The sequence below is a fragment of the Andrena cerasifolii genome, chromosome 7 (genome assembly GCF_050908995.1).
Source record: "Andrena cerasifolii isolate SP2316 chromosome 7, iyAndCera1_principal, whole genome shotgun sequence".
Taxonomy (NCBI): domain Eukaryota; kingdom Metazoa; phylum Arthropoda; class Insecta; order Hymenoptera; family Andrenidae; genus Andrena; species Andrena cerasifolii.
Window position 1 is genome coordinate 13,499,887 of NC_135124.1, and position 18,102 is coordinate 13,517,988.

The 18,102-nt window shown below is 41.2% G+C and overlaps 7 protein-coding genes across 9 annotated transcripts; 4 read left to right on the forward strand and 3 right to left on the reverse strand.

The window, feature by feature from the left end:
- Nucleotides 1-205: 205 nt before the first annotated feature.
- Alc (5'-AMP-activated protein kinase subunit beta-1) lies at nt 206-2,238 on the forward strand. 2 transcript variants are annotated; one of them, XM_076816482.1, is made up of 5 exons: nt 206-462; nt 695-902; nt 988-1,266; nt 1,346-1,576; nt 1,881-2,238. In XM_076816482.1, the coding sequence occupies exons 1-5, from the start codon at nt 455-457 to the stop codon at nt 2,025-2,027; spliced, it is 873 nt and encodes a 290-aa protein (XP_076672597.1). In that variant the 5' UTR covers nt 206-454; the 3' UTR covers nt 2,028-2,238. The 2 variants fall into 2 exon arrangements, with proteins under 2 accessions (XP_076672597.1, XP_076672598.1); XM_076816483.1 differs by having other exon boundaries at nt 208-536.
- LOC143371362 (pancreatic triacylglycerol lipase) lies at nt 2,193-4,037 on the reverse strand. The gene is made up of 5 exons (XM_076816478.1): nt 3,433-4,037; nt 3,204-3,352; nt 2,960-3,136; nt 2,621-2,896; nt 2,193-2,559 (listed from the first exon to the last, which is right to left on the reverse strand). The coding sequence occupies exons 1-5, from the start codon at nt 3,666-3,668 to the stop codon at nt 2,321-2,323; spliced, it is 1,077 nt and encodes a 358-aa protein (XP_076672593.1). The 5' UTR covers nt 3,669-4,037; the 3' UTR covers nt 2,193-2,320.
- A 102-nt stretch (nt 4,038-4,139) lies between these two features.
- On the reverse strand, nt 4,140-6,040 carry LOC143371360 (F-box only protein 22-like). The gene is made up of 5 exons (XM_076816476.1): nt 5,748-6,040; nt 5,360-5,550; nt 4,944-5,277; nt 4,478-4,863; nt 4,140-4,401 (listed from the first exon to the last, which is right to left on the reverse strand). Exons 1-5 carry the CDS (start codon nt 5,921-5,923, stop codon nt 4,331-4,333), a joined length of 1,158 nt encoding a protein of 385 aa, XP_076672591.1. The 5' UTR covers nt 5,924-6,040; the 3' UTR covers nt 4,140-4,330.
- A 145-nt stretch (nt 6,041-6,185) lies between these two features.
- On the forward strand, nt 6,186-9,337 carry LOC143371348 (uncharacterized). Its single transcript, XM_076816457.1, has 3 exons — nt 6,186-6,600; nt 6,684-6,851; nt 6,923-9,337. The coding sequence occupies exons 1-3, from the start codon at nt 6,433-6,435 to the stop codon at nt 9,038-9,040; spliced, it is 2,454 nt and encodes an 817-aa protein (XP_076672572.1). The 5' UTR covers nt 6,186-6,432; the 3' UTR covers nt 9,041-9,337.
- A 1,304-nt stretch (nt 9,338-10,641) lies between these two features.
- On the forward strand, nt 10,642-13,423 carry LOC143371358 (sphingosine-1-phosphate phosphatase 2). 2 transcript variants are annotated; one of them, XM_076816475.1, is made up of 5 exons: nt 10,642-11,602; nt 11,677-11,878; nt 11,961-12,185; nt 12,678-13,116; nt 13,159-13,423. In XM_076816475.1, exons 1-4 carry the CDS (start codon nt 11,137-11,139, stop codon nt 13,093-13,095), a joined length of 1,311 nt encoding a protein of 436 aa, XP_076672590.1. In that variant the 5' UTR covers nt 10,642-11,136; the 3' UTR covers nt 13,096-13,116; nt 13,159-13,423. The 2 variants fall into 2 exon arrangements, with proteins under 2 accessions (XP_076672590.1, XP_076672589.1); XM_076816474.1 differs by having other exon boundaries at nt 12,678-13,423.
- A 110-nt stretch (nt 13,424-13,533) lies between these two features.
- On the reverse strand, nt 13,534-15,031 carry Pih1d1 (PIH1 domain containing 1). The gene is made up of 7 exons (XM_076816481.1): nt 14,875-15,031; nt 14,730-14,805; nt 14,461-14,646; nt 14,218-14,390; nt 13,909-14,154; nt 13,700-13,843; nt 13,534-13,615 (listed from the first exon to the last, which is right to left on the reverse strand). Exons 1-7 carry the CDS (start codon nt 14,935-14,937, stop codon nt 13,562-13,564), a joined length of 942 nt encoding a protein of 313 aa, XP_076672596.1. The 5' UTR covers nt 14,938-15,031; the 3' UTR covers nt 13,534-13,561.
- Nucleotides 15,032-16,134: 1,103 nt separating this feature from the next.
- On the forward strand, nt 16,135-18,091 carry Shu (inactive peptidyl-prolyl cis-trans isomerase shutdown). The gene is made up of 6 exons (XM_076816473.1): nt 16,135-16,385; nt 16,470-16,716; nt 16,796-17,256; nt 17,349-17,537; nt 17,617-17,728; nt 17,804-18,091. Exons 1-6 carry the CDS (start codon nt 16,345-16,347, stop codon nt 18,089-18,091), a joined length of 1,338 nt encoding a protein of 445 aa, XP_076672588.1. The 5' UTR covers nt 16,135-16,344.
- Nucleotides 18,092-18,102: the final 11 nt, after the last annotated feature.

An 18,102-nucleotide genomic window follows, 5' to 3' on the forward strand; every position in this document is an offset into this window, starting at 1 on the left:
GAAGGCTTCTTGTATTTTAACAGCAGACACAAACGAGGTATAGAATAAACCGAACACCTCATGTATTTTTCTGTCCCCGATTTGTGGGGCTCCAGGACCGTCGACGGTAAAAATCCATTTTCATCGTATTTAATTTCAATTCTAACCGTCAGTAGGACTGCGATCGAATTCCAGCGTGAATCGATAACGTTGCATGCGACAGAAAAACGAAAAGAGGGTTCTAAAGTCACCGATCTGTGCGACAAAAATTTACATCGGATATAAAGTCTATTCTATACCTCGTCTGTGATGTCGTAATCGTAATCGATGATCAGATCAGTTTTCAACGGTTTCGCCGATAAATAGATCCTGCGAGGGCAAGCATTTTTAGTCGAGTCTCTGATAGAATCGTACGTGCTATCGTATCGTTCCCTGACGTTTTAATTCCTCGCCGTTCGCAGCTTGGAAATATCGTATGGTGAGGTCAGGAAGTCCCAATGAAAACGAAATAGCCGTGGACGGTATTAAACTCGAAGCATAATCATCGTTTTATTTAGGTGAGGAGGGAGGAAGATCCCTCGAATTCTAAAATTCTCGTACACAAAACAATAGAGGAGTGGGGATATGAACATACTTCGCTGCATGTCACGTCCGCGATTTGTGCGCGAGATAACGGAAATGTTTTGATCGTGACCTTTACTAATTGTCGCGACAGGAGCTACGGCCTGATAATGGGCAACGCAGGGAGTAATCAACCGGTTGGTCATCACCACGGTGGCGGCTCGAGCAGAGAACATCGTCATACCAAAGACCACCCTCCGCCATCGCCAGGGAAAGAAGGCCAGGCATTCGTATTTGACAAGAAGCCAATTATTCAGAAATTAGTTTTTCAGTCGTCCGAGGAAGAAGCTTATTACGCTAAAGTATACCCGATACACCCTTGCACTCTGCGAATTATAATAATATAGTAATGCCCACTTTCAGAACCTTAATTCCTTTTGCCAATAGAGCAACACTCAGCACGACGGAGATGACTTCGGCACCCAGCGTCCGCGTTCCAACACTGTCTCCGAAGGGACGAAGGTAGCGGACAACAAAGTGCTGCCGACAGTGTTCAAGTGGGAAGGAGGTGGTAAACAAGTTTATATCAGTGGGACTTTTACGGGATGGAAGACATTGCCGATGGTCAAGAGTCACGGTGACTTTGTAACGATCATCGATTTACCAGAGGGGGAGCATCAGTATAAGTTCTTCGTTGACGGTGAATGGAGACACGATCCGGACATTGTAATAGACCAATTTCTTGATTCGTATAATATGAGATTGCGGAGTGGTTCTCACGTTGCTCTTTAATCGTTTTCCCTAGAAAATAATTGACAATGGTATGGGTTCCAAGAACAATTTAGTGTCTGTTAGGAAATCTGACTTTGAAGTATTTCAAGCACTCGCAAAAGACAGCGAAGGCATTACCAGTAGCGCTCAAACGGAGTACGCTCAGGACATTCCTCCTCACAGGCCGTGGGAGAAAGTGGCTGGACCGCCGATATTGCCTCCACATCTGCTGCAAGTCATTCTGAATAAAGATACTCCCTTGTCTGTAAGTATACGGAGCGGAGGATCTTAAGGGGTTATACCTAGTCAGGTGGCCGAAAAGAGGCGAATATTTGTGATTTTTTTTTTAAGAAGTAGAAGCGTATATTTCTACAAAACTTTTTGCGCTTAAAAGAGCAACACTTAAAGAACATTTGGTAATTTTTTTGGTAATTTTCTGTAAGAATATATGCTTCTGCTTTTTCAAAAAAAATTCACAAACATTCGCCTATTTTCCGCCGCCTGACTAGGTATAAACCCGTAAACAAGCGTCCGCTCTTCACGAAACTAAATGGTTTCTATGATTACAGTGCGAGCCGACGCTTCTACCAGAACCGAATCATGTAATGTTGAATCATCTGTACGCTTTAAGTATCAAAGATAGCGTGATGGTTTTGTCGGCGACGCATCGCTACCGCAAGAAATACGTCACGACCCTGCTTTACAAACCGATCTAAGCTTCTAAATCCTAAATCATTCCCGAAGTTGTCGGAAAATGTTAGTTACATCGAACCAATGTGTATTTTGTAGGTAAGGTAAAATAATATTTGACATTTTAAACTGAGACAGACATTGGGAAACTGGCAGAGTATGGAAGAAAACAGCTTGTTGTATCTTAAATGTAAAATACTGTAATTATTATTTATTAAAATGGAATATTTTACATCAGCTGTCTTCCATGTAATATAGTTGCCCATATTATGTACAAGTTTCTTTCCACGTTCGATGAAATATCGTTGAATATTGCCATTTAAACCGTGTTGTCCGTTATCTCTTCTTGATAAGCGTAGGGCGTTTCGGATCTCGTCTTGAGAAAGTACGTTCCCGTGGCCACTTTACTAACATGCTCTCCCATCAGCGCAGTGTCGGACCGATTGCAATTACCGCCCATAAATTGATCCCATGTGTTGCACTTCCTCGCCGTGAATCCCGTTTTGGAAACGATGCTTTCCGTAAAGTATACGTAGGCACGCCCGTGACTGCACGCCTCTGCAGAGAGAAAACATGCACGTGCTTGTTGGGAAACTGTGTAATATATAAGAATGATTACCTTTTACTTCCGGCACGCAACAGCAACCAGGTTGAACGGCCGTTCCCGCGTTTGGGTAAAAATCGACGCTGCCTAGTGGTTGCAGGTACCCTAACACGCCACCGCAGGAATGAATAATGTCAACGAACGACGCGTCCGTAGAATCCAGGCGAGTTTTGTCGGATGTAAGCAAATGAACTCCTGGCAGAGCAGGATCCAAGCCAGTTATTCTTCCCAAGCGACCAGAAGTCACGGAACTTCCGGTGTTTCCAGCTACGTGTGCTCCAAGGGAATGCCCTTAAACGTATAATGATTAAGCTATAGCAATTATATATTGGGTTTAACTCTATCGGCACGTACCAAGGAAATGAATGTTCTCGGTTTTCAGGCCTGTTTCAGCGACTAGGAAGTCTATAAACTCGGCAGCCGTTTTTCCTACTCTCTCGGTATTGCGCATCGGGCCGAGGTAGAACGTGCTGGCAGCCAGAGGTTGCCAATCGACAAGGATGACGTTGTAATCGCCCAAAGTTAAATACGCTACGCAATTAGAATGGATCTTGAAACGTGGTCTTTCTCCAAGGTAGCATTCGTGAGAATAAAGTACCTTCTTTCAAGTTGACAGGCCCAGCACTCAGAGCGCTCGATTTCCACCCGTGTGTTATAACTTTGGTTCGTCGGGAGGGATCGAAAGTAGATGCACCGAGTCTTGCGGTATCGTTCGTGTACAATGCAGTACCATTTTTTGGGCCGGACCTTCAAGCGCATAGTATTATATTTCTTAAAAGATCCGTTACTATATAGAAGAAAGTATATATTCTAAAGCGATTATATACCGGGTATAAAGGATATAAGTGACTTCTGATTCGTCAAAAATGCCTCGTGTCGTAATTTCTTCGTGTTTTAATACCGCCACTTGGGGTTGGTCATTTCCATCGGGCATGAAGATCCAGTCTTCTCCGTATCCATCGTATCTGTCTTGCAAACCGCTGTTCCATGTCCGACAAAGTGTGAATTCGCGAAAGGCAATAAGCAATGTTGCAATCTGTGCGCATGTACTTCGTACGATCATTTTGCTGCACCGTAATTTGATTGCAAGAGTGAAAACTTCAGCACGGAGAACGTCCACCGAATTCTCTCGTCCGTCCCAATCGCATGGCGAGAACCGCAGGGTGAAACCTTCTTATAAACCCTGACACTGTCATAATGAACGTTAGCGGACCCTCGAATGGCCCAGTTTCTTTCGGTTTATCTGCAACACGGTATCGTGCGTGCGGAAATACTGCCAAGTGGTTGCTCGACGTTGCTTTAAACATTATAATCGTATTCAAAGAGGTGCAGGTTCTTGCCCAATTAACCGCCGGGCATACCGGATATTTTCGTATCGCGCGAAAGTAAACAGTAACGCGTACGCGATATTAAAGGGGCGCTGATAATTATTCTGCTAATCGCGTAGGAAGCCATCACTTCTTTGTGCCTTTCTTTTAACTCGAACGGAAAGGAAATAATTCTACAGGGACTTAAAAGGGGGGAAAAAGACGTGTTATACGAACATAGAATATATTATCACACATTGTCATGTAACACATTTTTCCTTGATATAAGACGAAACAGTTAACTTATTCTTTTCTAACGATCTAATGTACTCCGCGTACATCCAGATCCAATGGTATCAGTTTAAAGTCCCCTGTAAAATCACGGTAATATAGAGATTCACTTCCGCGTTGTGCAGTTTCAACCGTACGTGATTATCAGAAAAACGGTAGTAGTCTCATTGTACCATGTTGTCTTTTTACTAGAGGATCCTGCAAAAATCAGTAACATGTATCACAAGATTCTATGTAGCCTTCTACGTCGCATAGAACGTGGAGAGCTACCTACCGCTCGGTATCGAATTCTCGCCAAATTCTCCGTCGCCAAAACATCCTACCAACGGTACTTCCGGAAATAATGCCTTAAAAATGGTCGACTCCACGTTACATTCGTCGAACATACTTGCTCCGCGCGCGCAGCACGCGAACATGAATCCCATGGAATGTTTCTTTAAACAAACGCGCTCCTTGAATGATTTCAGTCGCTGTTCGACCCGCTCCTTAGTTTTACAGGTTTTATCGACGATTACAGACCAGGTGTCTATCGGCCCAGTCAGCGTAATGGCAACGCAGAACGGGAACTCTCCGCATTGGTCATTTTTGTTGTCTTTCGCGTTACATACTAGTAGATCCTTGGCCACTCCTCCCCACACGGAAAGTTCACCCGCGGCGTAACTAAATTGAAGGAGAACAATGCTTTCGTATCTCTGGAAGGCCAGTTAACATTAATTATCATAAATCTTTAAAGTCTTTACCATCGTTTCAAGGCGTTTGCGATTTTTACTGCTAATAGGCAACCTCGCCCATCAGAGAATAGTAACAAACATTTGGATTTCCCATGATTCTTTCCACACGTCAGAACCTTTTTCATTTCTTCGGTGCATTTCTCCATGGATTTTGATATGTCCCTCTTTGTCGTCGAATTCCCTCCAATGGTGAATGTCTTGATGGATACGTCGGGTATCTCGGGTAGAAAAGCGCACACAACTTGGTGCACATTATTTTCAACTTCTGTGTCGTCGATTACAATCCCGTTCGTACCCAATGTTACGGTATCGCAATTTGTGGGAAGAACTTTGCAGTGGCAATCTTGACGGAACAAAGATGTTACCATTAGAGATGAGAGTACTGTCTGATGTCGAAAGATAGGTGGATTGGGAATTAAAAATACCTTCTTTTATAAATGGCATAGACGAAACTGTGAAGAATAATCCCAATGCGGGTTTTATCCGTAATCTCTTAATGATTTGCGACTTAAAATATTCCATGCTCTGTTTCTCGCTCGCGAAGCATGCTACGCATTCTCTAAAACATATAGGGCCCCTAGTTCGTTTCTCGTTATTTGCCGCTTCTAGCCAGGATCTGCAATATAAAGCGCTACGTGGTAGAGCATTTTACGAAGCCTCTACGCAAACCGGCCAGGAAATCTCGTAATATGTACGGGAGGCTGACGATTCACTTCGTTGCGCAGAAGTAGACCTTTCCAATAAAAGAAATGAGTTTCTCCCTTATATTTAAATTGCAGAGAACGCTCTGAAAATGGGTAATCGAGACCGCACCTGCACACCATCGAGACGCTCGACATATCCATCCCGTTTAAATGTTTGAATATAATTCTCAATACGTCGTAGGTTAAGTGCTGGTTCGGGCACTTCTCAATAAACTTTCTGTCTTCCTCGCCACCGGATTCGTCGGCCACGCTCCCTCGTATTTTCTTTTGCGGTAAATCCTCCATTTCCGCAACCGTTCGTACTTGTTACAGTTAAAAGATTATTATTTATCATATAAAGGGGCTCTAATCGCTAGCCGTCGGTGTTTACTGTCGCACAGTGTCTGCTTATGTCACGAACAACTAAGTAGAGTAAACAGATTGCCCCCGTGTCTATCTACTCATCCTCCCTCTTCGATACTTTTGATTTTTTTCTTTAAAGGTAAAAGTAAGTGCGCTGCCTCTACCGTATGATTGTCAATAGTATCGAATAACGATGTAAGATCCTAATTTTCAATAATTTCTTTCCGCGTAAAGATCATTTAAGTTTCATAACGCCGTCATAGAAACTCCGCTAGAAACACGGATGAACATCAATGAACATTCGTGGGCGAATGAAATAAGGTGCTCGACTGCTCGCAATGGTAAGCATTGCTGCATCCAGCTGCATCGTATCCGAATAATGACGTATTGATGATTATAAAGCTCGAATGTAAATATAGTTTCGGTCGAGCGTTCGTTTTTACTGGGATCCAATGGAGGTAGAAAATAGAGCTAGAATTCTACTCGATCCTAGCGATCTTTGCCGCATTTGCCTTACAACGAATCAAAGTAACCACTGCGTTTTCGGTGCTAAGCAAAATGATTTCGATAGCGCGGGCATTTCTGTATCCGAGAAGCTGCGGCTGTGCAGCGGCGTGGAGGTCAGTTTATAATTTAAACATTTTTCTCCTGGCTTTTCTCTTTCCTCTTTACCGCCTTATTAATAAGGGCTCCTGTTGGTTAGATCACGGAGAACGATGGTTTGCCAGCCAGTATCTGCGCGAAATGTATGACAAGAGTCGACAATGCTCACGAGTTAAGAAAGCAATGCGAGCAATCGGATATCTGGCTAAGGGAGCTGTACGGGAAACTGAGAGCAGAGTGCAATACAAATCAGTTTAAGACCACCAAAGTGGGTATTCGTGCACGAGCGAAGGATAAATGGAAGTAAAAGGTTTTAATCATGTGGTTTTTCTTTGCCAGGACCAATGTTGCCAGACAGACTATACCTTTACCTCCGATTTTATAAAAATGGAAACTAATGTAGCTTCTCCGGCGGACCTTAATGTCTCTCCGATTATAGATTGCAATACTGGTGTCGGGTTTATCGAGGAGCGTAGGACAATTACTGAATCTAACCATGTAGAATACAACGAACCTAATGACCACCTGAGTAATGACAATATTAAATGTAAGCAAGCGCGATGTGAAAAAAGGGAGGCTTATAGAACAAGGAGAACGACGATGTTCAAGAGGGTGACATCCATGGAGAATCTGAGAAATCATAAAGAGAGGCAAAGGCAGTACATAAAGAAGAACGCGAATGTTAAGAGGGACATAGAAAATGAGCATTCCGGGAATACTAATGACACGGAGTCTTGTAATTCGTACAGCTGTCCAAAATGTAATAGGTGTTACTCCAGTAAGAAGTATCTGGACAAGCACATATCTTCTCACAACGAGGAGAAATACACTTGTGATAAATGTGATAAACAGTTTTTCCAGCTTGACAAATTGGTGAAGCATAGCAAATTGCACAAAGTTAAAGAGAAACTTAAACCAGTATTATGTAGAATATGTAATAAGAGTTTTAAGAAAACCGACACTATGGTGCGACATTTAAACGTTCATAAAAGGGCGAATCCGAAAGAGGTTCTCTCCATTTTGAAAGAGATTAGGGACAAGAGGAAATTGGAAAATATTGACGAATCTGAAGGCAGAGCTGTGACAAAAGGGGCACGTGCAAATAATGGAAATAGTACATTGAAGTCTGAACATAAAAGCTCTAATCTACGTTTATTAAATTCGGATACTGTTACGAGTAAAAAGTCCGACTCCCCGGACGGTAGAACGGTGCATCGATGTACGTACTGCGACCAATGCTATCTGCACGATAAATTGCTTGAGGAGCATTTGTTGCAGCACATCGAGAAGAGATTCGTTTGTACAGTCTGCAATATGAAATTCTTCCGTCAAGACAGATTAGAAAGCCACAAGAATCGGTATGGTCACAACGAAGATAAGGCTTCTTTAGAGCCACAGAAGCCATCCGACGAAAAGTCGGCAATTAAGTTAATAAATAGCTGGATAAGGGAGGAGCTCGACTCGGATAACGAGGAGAAAGGTTTCCCTTGTATAATTTGTGGAAAATCGTACGATACTAAAAGATCTCTACAGAAGCATCAGCTGAACACGCACAACTCGCAAGAGGAAGGTTGCGCGAGCTGTGGCGACGCGTGTACCTGCGAGGAAAAGGAAAAGGACCAACAGAAGGCGAGTGAGATGTTGAAGTCCTATCGATGCGACGACTGTAATAAATCTTTCGAAACGGAGACGAAACTGCAGAGGCACGTGATGATTCATGAACGCGCCAAAGAACAGGAGGATGCGAATTTCAAGCGATTCTTGTGCCATATATGTAGCAAAACGTTTCGGCAGAATACAGGCCTCATGTTCCACATGCGAACGCATACTGGGTATAAGCCTCACGTTTGCAAGTACTGCGGAAGAGGATTCACGTCGAATTCAAACTGCATCAATCACGAGAGGACGCACACCGGCGACAGACCGTTTGTTTGTCACTTCTGCAGCGCAGCCTTCGCCAAATCGTGCACTCTTAAAGCGCACATTACAACGCACACCGGGGAGGCCAACTACCATTGCAAGACTTGCGGGAAATCGTTCAGGAGACTCAAGTACTTGAAGGAGCATAGATTCACGCATACCGGTGAGAAACCGTACGCTTGTAAGATTTGCGGCACGGCGTACAGCCACAACGGCAGCTTATTCGTGCACGAGAAGAAATGTAAGGCTCAGTATCGAAATGCGCAGAACTATTGTCAGTCTGAAACCTCTTCGCCGAGCGTGACTCCCATTATCACAATTCTACCGCAGGCCCATCTGAACGAAGTCATCCTTCCGTTGACTGCGCAGGAAAGCAAAGTCTATGTTAACGATATCCAGAGAATGAATTCTCCTGGTATCGATAGCGTAAGTCCTGTCGGCACGCCGGATTTACATGTCCATTCGACTTCGGACACCTCTGATGTTTCTTTAGCTGTTAAAAACTTCGCTCTCATCGGACATATGTTTCAGTCGTAGAGGAATTCGAATCGATAGCCGCCATTTGATCGTTAAAAAAAGTGTTTCTGTGATAAATTTTCATTTCGCGCATGTATTTCGACGGATGAATGAATTTTAAAGAAATGATAAATATGCGAAAGGTTTATTATCGCATTTTTAGCGAGTATTACGCACTGTATATTGTATTTTATACAGTATGGGACACAGGGGGGTGGGTCTTTTTTATGATTGTTTTATTTCAATTCGTATAATACGAATTATTATCCCTGTATAAACGACCGGAGATAACCCATGAAATAAAATGATGAAAATCGACCCCTTTTTTATTAAGTTCTTTTTCTTAATTTATGAATATGTAAACCCTGCTTTTTTCTTAAAATTAATAAAACTGATAAAATCCCGCGCTTTTACTGTCGTGCTTGCAGCGACATCTACTGCAGAATTCATAAGTACGAACATTCGTTCGTTTCCTTAATTTCCGAAAATCCACATGTTCCAAATTGGCTGAAATTTTGGTAACAGTTTCATTTTGGGCGAAACTTCCGAAAACCGGTCAAACCCGATTGGGCTGAAATTTTGCAAATAGCTTCATTTTGCATAAAAATAACGTTTGCGAGAAGGATTTTTGGCGACTCGAATTTTTTTTTTACCATTTCAATGCCGTTCCCTACCTTACCGACAGAGTCGAGAATAGGATACAACAGTTATTCAGTGCATTCTCCTTATTATTCTCCTGTATATACATATTTAATATCGTTCAATAATGTTGAGAATGCATTGAAGCTTGGCCCCGTGTAAACTCACATCGGTTCGCTACCATGCTTTACGCGCCCGCGAGCGGGCGCGCGCCCCCCGCCCCAAACTAGCCCAAAACCAATACTAATACCCAGTATCAAGCTGATATCTCTTTCTAAGTTGATCTCTGTTTTATAGATTTTAGGAGATTAATAAGGAGAATGCACTGAATAACTGTTGAATCCGATTCTCCGCTCTGTCGGTAAGATAGAGAATGACATTGAAATGGTAAAAAAAAAATTTTCGAGTCGCCAAAAATCCTTCTCGCAAACGTTATTTTTATGCAAAATGAAGCTATTTGCAAAATTTCAGCCCAATCGGGTTTGACCGGTTTTCGGAAGTATAGCCTCATTTTGCATTGAAAGAATGTTTGCGAGAAGGATTTTTGGCGACTTGAAATTATTTTTTTATCATTTAAGTGTCACTTCCTATGTTACGTACACTACATTTCGTCGTAAGGTAGGAAATGACATCAAAATGGTGAAAAAAGTTGCAAGTCGCCAAAAATCCTTCTCGCAAACATTATTTCTATGCAAAATGAAAGTGCTTCCAAAATTTCAGCCAATCTGGAACATGGGGGTTTTCGGAAGTTTGGCCGAATAGGGTATACATTCCTATTGCACAGACGAGGTATTAAGGGTGCGTTCCACTTGCACCAAAATCGCCCACTGCGCACATTATTTCCATGGAAGGTCTGGGTTAAAATCGCAGTGGGTGATTTTGGTGCAAGTGGAACGCACCCTAAGAGGTCCTATACCTCGCTGTGCCTATTGGCATCACAGTCGCCATCTGTGGAGCTCATTCTCCGTAGTCGGTGGTAGTCGGTTCCTTGTAAGCAACCATACATAAACTGTAATACCTATTTGGTTTGACATGCAATATAGCGTTCAGAACAATCATAACAGTTCATAATGTAAGCATACGTGATGCAATGCAGTAGAGTGCGAAATTCGTGAAGAGTGCTATGTTTCGGGATAATGTATGGAGCAGTTTTCGGTTTCACATTCGCCTGAATGCGCCGAAAGTACAGAGCATTTGCATTTTCCATTTTCCAACTTCTCTTACGTACTAGGTCGTACAATTCTTAAATAATTCTCTAATTGGAAGTGGCCTTATGCCGCGAAAAGGAATAATGACTTCGATAGTTTAATTATTATCTACGCTGTGCATAGATATATTTGAGTTACATTGTCTTTTTCCTTGTAAAAGTGCCTAAGCTCAGCTCCAAGAATCCACTTATCGCCGTATATGTATCGTTAGATAGTCGAAGAAAAAAATGTTTCTTTCGCGATGAACACCGTGCGTTCCATGTAGGAGACATGTGGCCGGAAATTGTGGAGCATTTAAAAGATTCCTCGTTGGTCGCGGAGATTCAAAAGAAGTTCGGTGTCGAAATTCATTATGGGAAGAATTTGAAGCACCTTCGCGAGGAGAGTTTGGGTAGCGAGACGCGCGATATCACGTTTCGGAAACTTGAACACATTTCCAATAATGGTCCGCCGATTCGCGGGGAAACGAAAGAAAACGGTTATACGCGCGTCGAGAAAAGAACTGTCAATGCGGCTAACATTATCCCATCGAACAGCGAGGAAAAAGAAATTTCTCCGATCGGCGAGACTTCGAATTATACCATAACGAACTACTTTTGGTATTATCTGTTCTTATTCGGCACCGAATTAGGGGATGAAATATTTTATTCAACGTTCATACCATTCTGGTTTTGGAATGTTGATGGTGCTGTGGGTAGGAGAGTAGTTTTAGTGTGGGCTATTATTATGTCGATAGGTAAGTAAACATCCAACAAAATTTAATAGGCTTTATTGCTAAGTGGATCTGTATATAAAAGAACATTCGTTCAGGACAAATGTTAAAAGATGTAATACGTTGGCCAAGGCCTGCATGCCCACCAGCAGTTCGATTGCAAACGAAATGGGCAGAAGAGTACGGAATGCCATCCACCCATGCTATGATTGGCATATCAATCCCATTCAGCGTTGTATTATTTACAATGAATAGATATATTTACCCTCTTCCTATTGGCTGCGCAATTGCTTTTCTCTGGTAAGTGATACATTACGCCTCAACTGCCGATTGATGGAGCTAATAAGGGACCTAAAGTATAACTATCTTTGTGTGTTGAAAGGTGTACACTTGTGTGTATGAGCAGACTCTATTTGGGTATGCACACAGTGTTAGACATACTAGCAGGCTTGATACTAGCCGTTGCATTAATGATTCCACTAATACCTTTAGTGGACACGACGGACTACTATATAATTTCAAATTTCTGGGGTATGATGACCTTAATTGCCATTAGCATAGGTGTCATAATTTACTATCCTTGCGATAAAAAATGGACACCGACCAGGTACGAAACAAAACAGTCTCATATTTTATAGACACCTTAAGGGGTCATTCTGGTAATCACGCCGCAAAATTCGGGCTTTTTTTCTCAGCAAATACAACGAATAACACTGTCAAACTATTTTTTCAATTATTAATCTCCTTATAACGTATACGGAACAATTTTTTAAATACACTTTTAATTGTGTTTTTTCAAAATCGCGTCTTTGAAAAGACGGCGGGAGTGATTTCTGCTCACAGACTCATCCGAAACAAAAAAACCAAACTGAAAGGCGCGATTTTGAACTCCAGATAACATTGAAAAAACACAATTAAAAGTGTATTTAAAAAATTGTTCCGTATACATTACAAGTAGCTTAATAAATGAAAAAAAGTTTGAAATTGTTATTCGTTGTATTCACTGATAAAAAAAGCCCGAATGTTGCCGAATTTTGCGGCGTGATTACCAGAATGACCCCTTAAAAGATGATTCTAACTGACAATTTTTTTATCGTAGAGGTGATACCAGCATGGTGGTGAGTGTTACCACCGGAGTTCACGTAGGAGCCTGGCTTAATTATACTACTGGAGCCATGGTGGCTCCCGTGAAGTCGCCGCCGTATACTATTATCTGGCATTCCTATCCAATGTTTGGCTGCATGATACTTAGAACGATACTTGGATTCTGCAGCATTCTTGTAACAAGAACTGTCTGCAAACCCTTCAGTTATGGAATAATGTCTGCCATATTAAAAGTTGATTCCAAGGACCTTATGAGAAGTAAAGATTATTCAAACGATAGGAATAAGGTTCTCGTTGATCTAGTCCACAAATATGTGAGTTGCTTCATGATAGGTTTAAATACAGTGTACCTATTGCCAAATTTCTTTAATATAATCGGGATCGAGCGACCGACATTCTACACAGAGATGTAAAGTAGGATTAGGTACTCGTATCTCTCCATGATAAGAATGGCATGCGAAAATCCCTGAGCTCACACATTTCCTTGGATGGAGTGTGCCATAAAACGTAATTATCATGGTCGCGTACATTGCCACATTCCGCTACTAGTGTTTGTGATATAATTTTTATGTACATAAAATAGTTTAGAGTAGGTAATGATAGATTTTTTAAAATGTATCTGACGCATATTTAGCGCCATTTGTAACATTTTTTACCTTCGTAGTTTTAATAGTAATTATGCCATTTACGCACACTGAATCTCTATTTCCGCTAAGAAATAAAATTAGTCGAAGTAGAAAATATCGTGTCTTACATTTTATCGTCTGTAAGACATGATTAGTGTGTTGCATTATTTCATGTTTGTGAATATGACACTCGAAGCAGATTTTGTTATAATAAAAGAATTGATAGAAATACCCTGTTTGTATTTATTATTCATTAAGTCTTAGTATTATCTGCAGCATCCTGCACAGGCATATCTAGTCTTAATATCTGGAATAGATGTAAATAAAAGGAGTGTAATTTGAATGTGGAAATATTGATAAGGAAATGTATCTCGTAATAAGATAGTCTTACCTTCAGATCTTTATCTAGAGAGCATTTGACTTGTGCTATATTTATAGTATATGGAATTGAGAGGTCGTACGCGAAATTACTATTATCAACGGTAATTACAATTCGATCTTGATCCAGAAGTACTTGGACATCCACACCGGTAATCTGTGTAAAGTACAATCTGTGTTTATCTGCATCACTGATCGTATATATAGTTTCAAGTGTCTTACCCCTTTTGGCATTTCAAATAAACCAATCAAATGTGTGGCTGCTCCCTCTAAAGGCTGCTTTAATAGTACATAATTCGATTTTGAATTCACTTGATTATTTTCAATTTTTATTTCATTGCTTCTACTTGTCGTTTTAGGACTGCTTTTAACAGAGGGCTTGAGCTCCTCAATGAGTGGCTTCTGAGCCTGTGGACGACCTCGTGGTTCCCGATTTTCAATCTTGTGTTGCTGCAGTTTCCCAATAACCTGCACATAAGCTAAATTTAGTCCCCGTGTCGCTTTGCCTACTTCGTTGAAGGCGAAGCGCACCTTTCGATTTTTCAGAATCACGTAGCCCTCTCTGTTGAAAGTTTTATTGAACTTATTCGCTACGCCATCAAGTATGACTAAAACAGTGAATATTAAAAACATTTTCTTCTTTTGGCATTTCTCGAAATACGTCGTGTTGACTGCGACATCGCAAGTTACGCAGGGCCGTCCGTCTGTAATACAAAATGTTTCACGCTGGCAGAAATTCCTTATCCCTGAAATTCAGCTGTAAAAATTAGGCACCTTTATCGGATTCCAGCCTTTCAGTACCAATACTCATGGGCATTACATAGTCTATACTTTCGGTCGAACATGTCATCACAAAAAGTTTTGCATCTGATATATCTTCGGGTGGGGGTATTTTATCTGATGTACATATGTTCACAAAGATCTTTTCTCCATCTTCGGTCTTTGCTTTTACGCATACACCTGAAACATTACGCTAAGAGAAATGATGTGTTTGAATCCGATATGGGTAACTATCGTCACTTTTAGACGTTGACGTAAATTACCCGGCATAGGTTGGATTATAAAGAAAGGTTTTGATTCGGGCTGTTTCATTATAAAGTCATCTTTTGCGGCGTTTCCCTAGAAAGAAGAACAATTTATGCTGTGGATATTAATCTCAGTATATCAACTGTATAATCATCTACTCACAGGTAATGTTAAGTTTTTATTTAGTATCGTGTCATCGATATCGAGGAACGTTTTATTATTCATGATAGATATTCTAATTATTCGCTTTTTCTTGTACAATCCGTTTTGTTGCGAATGAAGCGTGCTTCGTAAATAGATCACAATAGTAGTTTCATATAGCCAATGTTTACATATTGTTGCGTGACCACGCGAACGTAGTCAGAGAAATGTATATAATCGATAGGTAAATCAGGAGCGAAATTTGAAAGCCGAGAAAGTAATATTAAGGATGCGCCATGCGGGTGGCATACGTGAGAAAGATCTTGTTCAGAGTTCGAAAACAGGAAGAGGACACCAATTAATAGACCCCGAAACGAATTGCGAGGAATAATGTTTCCCCGAAAGTCGTTTTCGCCAAAAACTTTTGTCCCGACGTAAACTCACGAAAAGGAATTAAAAAAGTTCGCATGCAAAGATTCTGAAATCAACTTTGCTAATTCCTATTGTACTCGTTGAAAATGCAGGGTAGTAGAACTAGAAAATAATAACTTGAATTCCAGCGATTAATTGTGATGAAAAGTTCTTGTAGTGAAGTGGAATTTAGCGACCCGCAGTAAATCGGCGGTTTGGATCGTAAAATCAATGGTAATAGATGTCGCTCTTAGTCGTTACAAAAAAAAGTGATTCTTTTGCTGCATGTAGGTTACTAACTCATGAAAAAGGTAAAAAATCCGTAGATTTCAGTTTAAAATCTGTAAATCCGTAGATAAAGTAAAAAATCCGTAAATCTACGGAAAAATAGGAGCGGTGGGAATGGTGCGTGAGACGCCACGATTGGAGACGAACCAATGTCAGCGCCAAGCGAGTGACGCCATGGCCAAACAGCATCGATAACATATTTCCCGCTGGTTGGCCGTGGTGTCGGTTCGCGTTGGCGCCACCTGGCTGGCTTGGCGCTGGCGTCAGTCACGCACATATTTATTTCCCCCTCCATCAGCATAGCTTAAGCCCGCCGATCCCTGTGTAACAGAGGGGTAGGGATATACCAGTATTTCCCAACCTTTTTTGAGCCGCGATCCCCTTTTACACTATTCAAATAACCTGCGGAACCCGCCCCCATATAAGGTAAGGTAAATTCAATAATGTAAAGAAAAAACATTAAAAATAGATATTTCAGAATATAACTTAATAATATTAAAAAATCACGAAGACCGTGACGATCCCCCAGAAAACACTTCGCGACCCACTGGTTGAGAATCACTGAAGTATACTTTGCCTGACTTTTGCCTCTCGTTGAAATCTGAGAGTGCTGAGAGTTTGAAATTTTGAAAGCAACGATAAGCAGCCAGTGGTAGCCTGGTAGAATTAAGATTATAGACGACTGAAATAAGAGTATCATTCCGTTATCATTCGTATTATCATTGAAATCAGGAAGAATCAACGTTCCGGTATATCCAACGTGCTTGTAAGTACTTACGAGCTATCGTTAAAATGGCAAAGCACGTGAATGCGTCGAATGGATTCACTCTCAGGTACGTGAAATTAAAGAAATTTTGCCGTAAGTTATATACCTAATTATAAGGTAAAAGAATAGTAAATCGCAATATTTATTTCAGCGACTTAACGTTGGAGGACGGTGTTGTATTCGAGGTCGGCGACGAGTATCAAAATGACGAAGAAGAATTCTCTTTCTCGTCGGAAGTACCATTATCTAACGAAGAAGCATTAAATCTTTTGAACATGGATGATTTTGAAGACGAGGACGACGACAATGACGATAACAAACCTGATACCGTTACTCTGTGTGGTATTAGCTTCGAAAAGGTGAAGTCTAAAATGACCAGTGTGTTTGGAAATGGCAAGGTAAAGAACAGTCTTTCTAAAATATCATTATGTTCTCAACATCTCGAAGAATAATACATTTCTCATATATTCTTCGTAGGTTATGAAGCTAGTGAAGCAGAAAGGCATTGGAGAGGTCGTGCCATTCGATGCACAAATTATTATAAGATACATGGGACATTTCGAGTATAGGGACGAACCATTCGACTCCAGCTTCGCGCGAGGAGGTTCGGAGACTTTTCGCCTGAATCAAGGAGCTTTAATACCAGGCTTAGAGATAGGCATATTGACTATGCAGAAGCATGAAATTGCTGTCTTTATCATACATCCTGATCTGGCATATGGACAATACGGCTGCGCTCCTCGCATTCCTCCGAATGAAGAGATTTTGTTCATTGTGCACCTAATCGACTACGTGGACAATGGATCTATCGAGACTCTTGAGAACTTGTCTATAGAAGAGAGAAGAATATTTGCGAATGTCGTTAAGCGGGTGCAAGCGAAGTTTAGTACGGCCAAGGATTGCTTCAATAAGCAAAAGATCAAGCAAGCGATACGAGAGTAAGTTTGCTTGATCCTTTGCATATTGAAGCAATTCATTAATGCGAATCGTGCACATGTTGTTGATTATACGTGTGTAAATGTTTTATCAGTTATTCAAAAGGTGTTCAATGGTTGGAAGAGGCAGAGTTAAAGAATCAGCAAGAAGAAGATGAATACAACAAGTTACTTTCAAGAGGCTATAGCAACCTTGCGGTCTGTTACAATATGGTGAACATGCCGCGTCGAGTTTGTATCGCGTGCAACAGAATACCTACACCAACAGCAAAAACCTTCTTCAAGTATGTTGTGTAAAAAGCATTTTAAATTTTCCGAGGATCCCCGTCTAGGTCGAAGTAGAATTTATGTTGAATGTTACAGCCATGGTCGAGCATTATTCAGAATGGGAGAGTACGATAGAGCGATAGAAAAATTGCAACTTTCTCTCAGACTGCAACCTAACAACGCGGACACGATTAAAGAAATTCGATTGGTAAATTATTCAATTTTAGAATGAAACTGTAACGAATAGATTGCGAGTATTTTTTACCTCGTTTGTTAATTGCAGGCCAACGAGAAGCAGAGAAAGTACATAGAAATAGAGAAGCAGCTTTGGAGAAATTGCTTAAAGACTGAGCGGAAGGCAAAGGTGGAAACCTCGTTCGAAAAAGCTGTGCGCGAAATGTGCGAGAATTTCTCGGGAGACGCTCAACTTTTGAGGCAACCGCTTCCCGAATCTCTAACACCGGAGGAGGACAAATGCATACGCGAACATGCCGCTGCGTTTGGTCTTATAGTTACCACGCATCGGAGATACGGTAGAGAAGTAACGTACCTGAATAAATCCACTTACTAAAACGTGCTGTC